General features: G+C 36.9%; 1 protein-coding gene across 3 annotated transcripts; it reads right to left on the reverse strand.

Annotated features, from left to right (window-relative positions):
• Nucleotides 1–3,328: 3,328 nt before the first annotated feature.
• On the reverse strand, nucleotides 3,329–8,241 carry LOC130552206 (uncharacterized). 3 transcript variants are annotated; one of them, XM_057330406.1, is made up of 10 exons: nucleotides 7,964–8,241; nucleotides 7,110–7,175; nucleotides 6,999–7,031; nucleotides 6,870–6,905; nucleotides 6,724–6,777; nucleotides 6,477–6,533; nucleotides 6,201–6,409; nucleotides 4,693–4,852; nucleotides 4,485–4,581; nucleotides 3,329–4,016 (listed from the first exon to the last, which is right to left on the reverse strand). In XM_057330406.1, coding segments are annotated over exons 3-10 (618 nt in total). In that variant the 5' UTR covers nucleotides 7,003–7,031; nucleotides 7,110–7,175; nucleotides 7,964–8,241; the 3' UTR covers nucleotides 3,329–4,015. The 3 variants fall into 3 exon arrangements, with proteins under 3 accessions (XP_057186389.1, XP_057186387.1, XP_057186388.1); XM_057330404.1 differs by lacking the exon at nucleotides 3,329–4,016 and having other exon boundaries at nucleotides 4,023–4,581; XM_057330405.1 differs by lacking the exons at nucleotides 3,329–4,016; nucleotides 7,964–8,241 and having other exon boundaries at nucleotides 4,023–4,581; nucleotides 7,110–7,476.
• Between the last annotated feature and the right edge of the window lie 2,778 nt (nucleotides 8,242–11,019).

Genomic DNA, 11,019 nt, shown 5'->3' on the forward strand with positions numbered 1-11,019 from the left:
AACATTTAACTGTTCAAGAGGTAGATGGCCTGAGGGAAGAAGCTGTTTTTGTGTCTGGTTGTTTTGGTGCTCAGTGCTCTGTAGCGCCGACCAGACGGCAGCATTGTGAAGAGATAATGGCTTGGATGTGAGAGGTCCAGGGTGATTTTCTGAGCCCTTTTCCTCACTCTGGATGTACACAGTTCTTGGAGGGTGGGCAGGGGAGCACCAATGATCTTCTCAGCAGTCCGAACCGTCCTCTGTAGTCTTCTGGTGTCTGATTTTGTGGCTGAGCCAAACCAGACAGTGATGGATGTGCAGAGGACAGACTCTATGACAGCTGAGTAAAACTGTTTTAATAGAGTTTGTGGTAGGATGAACTTCTTCAGCTGATGTAAGAAGTACAACCTTTGCTGGGCTTTTTTAGCAATGGAGCCAATGTGATTGTCCCACTTCAGGTTCTGAGAGATGGTGGTGCCCAGGAAAGTGAATGACTCCACTGCTGCCACAGTGCTGTTCATGATGGTGAGGGGGGGTTCTCCTGAAGTCCACAATTGTCTCCACTGTTTTAAGCGTGTTCAGCTCCAAGTTGTTATGACTGCACCAGACAGCCAGCTGCTCAGCCTCCTGTCTGTACGCAGACTCATCACCATCCTGGATGAGGCCAATGAGTGTGGTGTCGTCTGCGAACTTCATAAGTCTGACAGAAGGGTCCTGGGCAGTGCAGTCATTTGTGTACAGGGAGAAGAGCAGTGGGGAGAGAACGCACCCCTGGGGGCGCCAGTGCTGATTGTGCAGGTGCTGGATGTGAGTTTCCCCATTCTCACTAACTGCTGCCTTTCTGTCAGAAAGCTGGTGATCCACTGACAGATAGAGCCAGGAACAGATAGCTGGGTTAACTTTGTCTGGAGCAGTGATGGGATGATGGTGTTGAAAGCAGAGCTGAAGTCCACAAACAGGATCCTCACATAGGTCCCTGATCTATCCAGATGTTTCAGGACAAAATGCAGCCCCATGTTAACTGCATCCTCAACAGACCTGCTTGCTCTGTAGGCAAACTGCAGGGGGTCCAGTAAGGGTTCTGTTATGTCCTTCAGATAAGCCAGTACAAGTCTCTCGAATGACTTCATGACCACAGATGTGAGAGCGACGGGTCTGTAGTCATTCAGTCCTGTGATTTTGGGTTTCTTTTGGATGGGGATTATGGTGGAGCGCTTGAAACAGGAAGGAACTGTGCACAGCTCCAGTGATCTGTTGAAGATCTGAGAGAAGATGAAGGCCAGTTGAATAGCACAGCTTTTAAGACAGGCTGGGGAGATACTATCTGGGCCTGGTGCTTTTCTTGTCTTTTGTTTCCTAAAGACTCGGCACACATCCTCTTCACTGATCTGAAGTGCAGGAGGTGGGGTGACTGAAGGTGATAGGTGTAGAGAGAATGTCAGAGTTGGTATGAGGTGTAAAGTTTGCATTTTCAAATCTGCAGTAAAAGTCATTCAGATCATTGATCAGGTGTTGATTGCCTGCAAAATTGGGGGATGGTGGCTTGTAGTTGGTGATGTCTTTAAGGCCTTTCCACACAGACGCAGAGTCGTTGGCTGAAAACCGGTTTTCCAACTTTTCCAATGTTTTCCATAATAACGCAAATTGAAACATTCTTAGAACTAGCGTAATTTTTCTGTTCTTGAAGTTGCAAACAAATGTTCTAATAATATTAAGTTCACTACTTAAAGTTGGCTTGTTGTAGGCTATGTATTGTTAGTGAAATACTCTTTAAACATTACAGCTGTGACATTTCATATTTAAAATAAAAACAAAATGATATCAATGAGTGCCATCAATCAGATAATTAAAATCCATTTTAACTTGCAGTGTACTTAAAAGTCACTATATGAAAAGTGTCACTTTATTTAACATCAAAGTTTCTGTGACACCATGTCAGAGTTTTTTTCCCTCAGTCGCTTGCTCATTTTTCAGATCAGAAATAAAATTCTCAAAACTACTTATTCAAACTCCACAACATTTCTCAGCAGCGGAAGTCGTCATAGTTAATGGGAGAGTGCCACAAATATATTTTTTGCATTCCCATTTGCTCAAATAGCAAAAGAAAATCTCCACAACAGCGTTTTCACGACATTTAAATAAAAGGAAAAAAATAGAGAGACTGAACGGCAGTCAGAAGTCAAATTTACAGACGCTGCATTAGAAACACCCCCACATTAGCGTTAACTAGTTTTGTTTTTGTGATTTGATACAAAGGTAGTATAATACCCAAAATACTGTTATTAATGTACATTCATTTAAATATATATATATACATATGAAAAACTTTCAAGGGTTTACGATGCTGATGACTGTGATAGTATGGGCGTGGTTTTAGAGAGCATGTGGTATGAAACAGCGGGACTAACGGACGACTGGTTCAGAGCTACAGCGACTTTTAGGTAAGCATAGTGAAATTTGCTGATTATATGAAAAATACTTTAATCACAATGTTAATTAGTTTAGTTTTGCAGCAGTTACTATTGTTGTAATGAGGTTATGATTGGGTTAGCCATATGATTGAACTTTCTCGAAAATTGCGGCCGCCATTCACAAAGCTGTTAGTAGGCAAACGTTACTTACAACTAAGGAATACAGTCGAAATTACATTGATAAATGTTTTTGCTAAAGACGATGTTTTTCCGTACCATAGTTCACGCTTTCGATATATGGAAATGTTTTCGTTGGAGCACGTTCTTGAGATTCACCCAAAATCGGCTAAAACAGGAGCAACATCGGTCCTGGAGAGCCGCAGCAGAGTTTATAGCTCTAAATTACCCTAATCAAACACACCTGAACAAGCTCATCAGTGTCTTCAGGATTAACGTTATTAACCCAGATAGAGTTGTGTTTGACTAGGGTTGAATCGAGCTAAACTCTGCTGGCGCGGCTCTCTAGTTCCGACGTTACCTACCCCTGGGCTAAGATTAGCTGACCGGAGGGACAAGCCGCGCATTTTTTTCCAAAGCGGGCGTTAGTTTGACATTTGATATTCATTAGACATTCACGCTCTTTGCGCGTGTTATGTTTTTAAATACGGTACTGAATCCATATTTTTATGTTTAATATACTTTACTTAAATTCATTTAACTCTGCCACCGTTTGAGATAAAATTATCAAACCAACTGTAAAATTCTATCTATCTAATCTATAATAAATAATATTTTTAACAATGCAATAGCAAGTCTGCACTGGCATTATTTTTAATTTCCCAATTATTTTGGTGCAGTAATACTCAGTGGTACAATACTTTGTAGTAAATACAAATGAAGAGTTTGGTTCCAAGATGCCCAGCAAACAATTTTTGGTTCCCAGAACGTTCTGGGAACGTTAGCGCATGGTTCCCAGAACAGATATTCTAACGTTCCCTGTTGGTTTTCCAGGAAAGTTTTCTTGACGTTAATAGAACGTTCCCTGTAGGTTAGGGGAACGTTCTCCTAACGTTAGCGGAACGTTCTCCTAACGTTAGGGGAACGTTCTCCTAACGTTACGCTAACGTTCTCCTAACGTTACGCTAACGTTCTCCTAACCTCTATGTTATGATGAATACAAATAAGTCTAAAATCATGTGTTATAGATTGTTGATTGCTCAAAGAACAAGAACTGAGGTTAAATAAATCAACATTTATTAAATTAAACTGCATAAACAACCTTAAACAACATACAAATAAAACAAATAGAAAGAAAATAATAATAACTTTAAGACGTTAAACTAATTGGTAAAATTTTATTTTAAAATAATAATATAATTACTATTTATTAAATGTAGAATGAGATATATATATATAAACTACATAAAAAACCTTAAACAACATACAAATAAAACAAAATGAAAGAAAATTATAATAACTTTAAGACGTTAAACTAATTGGTAATATTTAATTTTATACATAACATTATAATTACTATTTATTAAAAGTAGAATGAGAAATATATAGGCTACAATTCATTAAAATACAGAAGCACCATCAAGTCCACTATCTTCACTTCCGCATCATCTGAAAACAAAACAAAAAGGAAACGAGTAAGACGGATCTTAAACACTGTAGTTGAAGTGAATAATTATTATGTGAAATAGTTATTAAATGCAGTGTCGCCAATGACTGATGTTGATCGTTAATACTGCCTGCAATTAATTTACAGTACAGGAATTTAGCAGAGGCTTTTCCTACTCAAAGCGACAGTACAATATGGAAAACGATAAAAATGATTTGGCAATAATATGAAGAGTTCTATACAAATTTACTTCGTTTATACAATGTTTGTACAATACGTTTTACTAAAAAAACGAATCTAAACTGAAACTAAAACGAAAATTGACTAAACTTTTATAAAAATCGTCTTCAACATCACACCACTAGATGCCGCTGTTAGGTTACAAATCTTTTCTAAACCTATTGGCCCGTCTTATAAAAAGTTAGAAAGTTGATTATCTATACTGATAATTTAAAAATGACATTGTTTACCATTTCAAATGTCTGTGTGGGGCATATTTTAAAACAAGAGAAATTTCGTCCTCCACATCAGTTGCCCTCAGGTGCTTAAAGTTTTTTTGTGTTGCTCCTACAAAATAGAATGACAATCTCTGATCAGATAAATAATCCCTTTGTGTTCACACAGTAAAACAAAACTTTTTAATGACCCTAAAATGACACAAGTTAGGACAAAACTTGCCTATTACTAAGTGGCATATTTGTAGGTCTTGGAAGGCCTGTTTATTCTTCTTTCCTTTCAGACTGTAGGCCCCCAAGACCTCATTTGTGGCAATCTTGCGCAACATTTTGCGGACCGCAGCACCAGAATTTAAGCCCCCAAGGGATCGAAGGTAGTTCATCTGTAAAAAAATATAATAAATAATTAATGCAATGAAAGCATTTAATTTAAAAAGTGAAGTGTGTTCAAATAACGTTCATAAACATTAATCTAGTTGTATTTATTGATCATGTGAATTAAAATCTGTTTATCAAGTTTTAACTGCCATTTACTGCAATGCTAAAGAATCAGATTATAGCAGAATCTGAAGTATGTATATATATATATATATATATATATATACGTATATCTATCTGATGAAAGCAGGGGATGAGAAGGGGAATAAGATGGACAGAAACACACATGTATTGATAACTTATTGTATCAGTACCTCAAAAGGTTTGTAGACTAACAGATTGTAAAAATGAAACATTGTGTCCTGCAGGTTAACAATTTTAGGCCGGGAAATTGCACACTGCTAAATTAAGAAACCACAAACCTATCTTTCAACCCTATTTTTTAAATGCATTATACTTTGTAACAACCACGTGCTGGTAACTTTTTATTAAATCGACACAGTCAAAATAAACAAAAAAGTAACAAGAAACAAATAACTTAAACAACATTCCCTGATGCTCAAGAAGTCATCACCATACAGTATACCGTGCAAAAGTCTTAGGCACGCTTTAGCATTTTTACACCAACAAAATTTTTTAAGACAGTTTTTTTTTTCCGAACTAGGAGGTGACTTACGTGCCACGTTACCAGGTAGTGTCCATGTGTTGCTGAATCGACAATCTTTTTGTACTCTATACAGGGACTGCTTTACTGCGTTATGTGAGATAGCAGCATTCTTTATAAAAGAAGCACTTTAGAAATAGTTGAAGTTGCATTTATTAGGACTCATAGGATGAAAATAAACCAAATTGCAAACTAAATCCAGACATGTTTTTATTTAATTGTGAAATGAGTGTGCGAACCTGCAATCTCATGCCAACATGTATCAACCCGCTACACTAACTGGCAGTAAGGTCATTTATATCACAGGTTCTCAAACTTTGGGTCATAAGGAGAGTCACGCAAAGCCACTTGATGTTGCTGTGCATTAAAAAAAGTTTATTCCAGCAACCAAGAATTATACTTGTATAGTTCACGTGTTTATTTTGCTTGGACACTGGATGATTTTCTCAGATTAAACAGTGATAAATTAGATCTAAGAGCGCTCCAGACCCACCTTCTGAACGTATGACTTACAGAAGGTACTTAACTATGAAGGTTTCGGGAACGACTTGGCGATAAGAAGGTTTCGGGAAACGCGGCCCAACACTGTATGAATAGTGAATCACTGTAGGAATCCAGTTTAATGCTACAACAGCGGCTGCCAGCTGATTTTTTAAATGTACAATTAACATTCTTGCGTATATATTTACCATCTTGGTTCGTTTGTCCTTGTGGGCAAGTTCAGTGTCCAGCTGCTGGAGTTCTTCCACTGTCTGACATGGCCCATTATCAAGCAGGTCTCCTCCATCCTCTGACACCGTCACAGCTGTAGAAGCCAGCAATTGTCGCTGCATGGCCAGGATTTCTTGTTGGTTTTCAACAATGTCTTGCAACTTTTGCAAGACTTTTGTGCGATAGTCTGTAAAGCATTTTGAACTTTATTGAATATGCTTCATTTTAATCTGAAAAATAAAAAATGGACTTACTCTTTGTTGCTGCTTCAGACGAAGACTGGGGCTCTCCTAAAAGGAGCTGTGAGGCAACTGTTGCAAAATAAAACTATAAGCCCCAAGAAGCACGGCTTAGAACCAGGATCAAAATCAAGGACCAGAACTGACCCTTTTATAAAAATATTTTTAAGTTTTAAAAGTATTAAAAGTAATTAATTAATGATAAATATACACTAATTTAAATAGTCAATAAATACAATAATGCAATTAAATTTTGCACAACCTTGAAGATTGTCAGACACACTTTGCTGTGGGTACGTCTGCAGTGATTCTTCTGCTGCAGAAAAAATAACCAAATACACTATCAAATGGTGCCTTCCTGATAAAGTTTCAGGTATGAAAATTAAACAAGAAAAAAAATTTGCTTACAATTCACAGAACAACCACTTGAAATGTCATTGTTGTCTGTTAGAAGTCAAAACGCAAGAGAGAAAAAGAAAGTCATATACTGCATGTCTAGTACTAATGCTTAAAAACATATTTTTATATTGTACGAACCCATGTCCAGAGGAGTCTTGGGCAAGGGTGTGTCTGTAAATACATAAGAAAACTGAAAGAACATCAAGACTGGATAACAATTAGGTATTATATTTAATGCCACCAACTTACATTTAGGTGGAACAGGTTTATATATACTTTTTGTTGACTTCTTCTTTGCTAAAACTCTGCCATCATCTGAAAATAAGAACAAATTATGTTAAAATAAAGCATAGAGCAGGGCTAGTCAACTCGGCTCCTGGAGGGCCGGTGTCCTGCAGAGTTTAGTTCCAACCCTAATCAAATACAACTAATCAAGCTGATCAAAGTACACAGTAAAATCGCCAGTGTTAAAAAAGGTCAAATTAACACTCACGGTGTATATATAATCCACACTCTCAAAGTGAGAGTTAATTTGACCCTTTTTAACACTGGCGATTTTGCTGTGTATTCAGGACTATTTGAAAATTATGAACAGGTGTGTTGGATAAGGGTTGGAACTAACTATGCAGAACACTTGCCCTCCACACTGGAACAGACTAGCCATAGCATAGAGTTCACAAATACAATGAAAATTGTATGTTAAATCTTATTATGTCAAATCTAAATATCTGAAACAAAGTAGCAAAATACAATTTGTCCAAAGAAACTTGTCTATATGGGACAATGACATTCTTTCCTTAAATACATATTTTTATTTTTAATCAAACAAATCACAAGTGGTTAAAGGTTTTATTTTAGGAGTTATTGAGGTTCCCAAAATGTCACAACTTAAGATTTTGTTCATTAATTTGTTTTCTCAGAATCATCTCAGAATAAGTGAATAGAGCTTTATGTGAATATGTGCTTCAGGGAAAAATATATTTAAATAGCATTTAGTAAACTAGAGAATGAGTGACAACAATCATGCTGTTTATAGTTTTAAGAAATGTTTCAGTCTTTTTAAGAGATGGAATAATGGTTTTGGAAGTGATTTGAATTGTTACCACTTGAGGAGGAATCTTTTTCTGACCAAAATCTCTTTGGCTTCTTCTGTGCCCTCTTTTTAGTTCTTGTGGTGTCCTCTGTTTCAATATTTGAAGTCTCCACCACACGGGAACATTTTTCTACAGCTTTGCTGTATGAGCCTAAAAAAATGTTGTGTCAAATATACCTTTTTAGCAATGCTCTTTATATTTAGTTTTAATAATGTTCATTAAAATATGAGCAGGGATATTTTTTTAACCTATAGATGCAGAAAATCTTGCTTTATGTATGTATGAAAAGTGCANAACATCAGTAAATAATGAAAACTTAAAGATATAAGAAAGTAAATACTAAATAAAAAAGCTGTTGTATTAACCCTTACAGTCCTTAACAATTCCATTTGAAACAAACTGTTTAAACCTACCTTGGCTTTCCTAATCAGATTGCCATAAAAACTTACTTTTTCCACTTGTTGATGTGAAACTTACTTGTTGACATTGTCCAGATTAAAATGTGTACAGCTGCACTAAATGCGCGTTCAGAAGATGTGCACAGGAGCGCAAATGAATAGATGTCTCTCCGCAACCGTGGCAAAACCTGCACGCCCTCCGACACTAAGCAAGCGGTCATAGCCAGTTTTTATTTTACGTATCTGTTCATTTCACAACAAGATCCATTGCAAACCCGCAGAATAACCTGGGTTTTGCCGTGCAGGCCTGCGCTCGAACGCACCAACGGAAACGTATGCCAATAATTTCTGTTAATTAAAATTAATAAACACCCACAACTGAAAGGCTACAACTAGCAATCATTATCGCAACTCTCATATTTATTACACCTATATTTGTCAGAGTGACGTGCACTACCGCCGGTGGCAGTTTGCCCACCGTCATGGCACTTTACCATCGCGGTGGTGCGGTTGTTACGGCAACCGTCACAGCCCTATAAACTATCAGTTATTTATCAGCATGAGAAAACGTGTGAGCGTGTGAACATACTAAAACTGCGTGTCTCTCCGGTGAATGCTGAGACTTCGAGAGCCCTGTAACATGAATAGAGTTTAGCGGGCTGTGCGTCAGTAATAACGGTCCGTGGGGAAACGCAGTGCTCCGTGTGTACTGTACTTAAATGGATTAAACGAGGCTTCGAGGCAACAAAAATTGCCTCGATGATTTTTTGTATTCGAATAACTCGAGTTACTCGAGGAATCGTTTCAGCCCTAGTTTAAATTAAATTATTTAAAAGATAATGCTGTTAAATCAATATCTTTTAAAGTTTCTCTTTTAAATACTATTTTGTGCAAGGTAGAAAATATATTTTGTATTCTATAAATAAATAATATTTACAACAGATAGCAAGTCTGCACTGGCATTAATTTCCCAATTATTTTGTGCAGTAATACTCAGTGGTACAATACTTGTAGTAAAAATGAAGAGTTTGGTTCCAAGATGAGAGAACCACGTGTGTAATAGACAAATCGACCGCGGTGGTGCGGTGGTTGAGAAATATATATTATTTATATAAATAATATTTATATTATTATATTTGCGTGTAGCAACCACATGACGAGTGGAAGAGAAATATAGACCTTATTTAAATACTTGAAATTGTTAAATAATTGAAATATGATATCTGAAATAAATGAGGATGAAACATCCGTCAATGTTTAACTTGCAAATCCATCAGTGAAACGGCACACTACAGCATATAAAACATTTAAATAAACATCAATAAATAATGAAAACTTAAATGATATAAGAAAGCTAAATACTAAATAAAAAAGCTCTTGTTGCAGTAACTTCAGTCAGTGGCGTATTAACCCTTACAGTCCTTAACAATTCCATTTGAAACAAACTGTTTAAACCTACATTGGCTTTCCTATTCAGATTGCCATAAAAACTTTACTTTTTCCGACTCGTTGATGTGAAACTTACTTGTTGACATTGTCCAGATTAAAATGTGTACAGCTGCACTAAATGCGCGTTCAGAAGATGTGCACAGGAGCGCAAATGAAGAGATGTCTCTCCGCAACCGCGGCAAAACCTGCGCGCGCTCCGACACTAAGCAAGCGGGTCATAGCCAGTTTTGATTTTACGTATCTGTTCATTTCACAATAAGATCCATTGCAGCACCCGCAGAATAACCTGGGTTTTGCCGTGCAGGCCTGCGCTTGAACGCACCAACGGAAACGTATGCCAATAATTTCTGTTAATTTAAAATCATCCACAACTGAAAGGCTACAACTAGCAATCGTTATCGCAACTCTCATATTTATTACACCTATATTTGTCAGAGTGACGTGCACTACCGCCGGTGGCAGTTCACCGTCATAGCACTTTACCATCGCGGTGGTGCGGTTGTTACGGCAACCGTCACAGCCCTATAAACTATCAGTTATTTATCAGCATGAGAAACACGTGTGAGCGTGTGAACGTACTAAAATGCGTGTGTCTCACGGTGAACGCATGAGACTTGACAGCCCTGTAACATGAATAGATTTTAGCGGGCTGTGCGTCAGTAATAACGGTCCTTGGGGAAACGCAGCGCTCCGTGTGTACTGTACTTAAATGGATTAAACGAGGCTTCGAGGCAGCAAAAATTGCCTCGATGATTTTTTGTATTCGAATAACTCGAGTTACTCGAGGAATCGTTTCAGCCCTAGTTTAAATTAAATTATTTAAAAGATAAATGTTTAACATGGCAAATCTTTTAAAGTTTCTCTTTTAAATACTATTTTGTGCAAGGTAGAAAATATATTTTGTATCTAAAATAAATAATATTGTAAACGATACAATAGCAAGACCCAATTATTTTGATGCAGTAATACTCAGTGGTACAATACTTGGTAGTAAACACAAATGAAGAGTTTGGTTCCAAGATGAGAGAACTCCGTTTTTAATTTTCAAAAATCATGTTTTTTATTATGTTTCATTGTGTAACATTTTGATAAACAGAGCTTTATTTTGGATTTATGGTTATCTCATTTTGGAACCAAACTCTTCAAATACTAACTAAAAAAAACCACCTATCCATAACTCTGACTAATCATTAATTCATCATGCTGAAGCTTTAAAAA

The sequence above is a fragment of the Triplophysa rosa genome, linkage group LG3 (assembly GCF_024868665.1).
Source record: "Triplophysa rosa linkage group LG3, Trosa_1v2, whole genome shotgun sequence".
Taxonomy (NCBI): domain Eukaryota; kingdom Metazoa; phylum Chordata; class Actinopteri; order Cypriniformes; family Nemacheilidae; genus Triplophysa; species Triplophysa rosa.

Excerpts from the sequence above, each read along its gene's own strand:
- LOC130552206 (XM_057330404.1), bottom strand. Across the intron at positions 6,778-6,869 it reads AAGTGGTTGTTCTGTGAATT|CAGAAGAATCACTGCAGACG; the intron begins GTAAGCAAATTT and ends TTTTTTCTGCAG. Across the intron at positions 4,853-6,200 it reads AGGACAAACGAACCAAGATG|ATGAACTACCTTCGATCCCT; the intron begins GTAAATATATAC and ends ATTTTTTTACAG.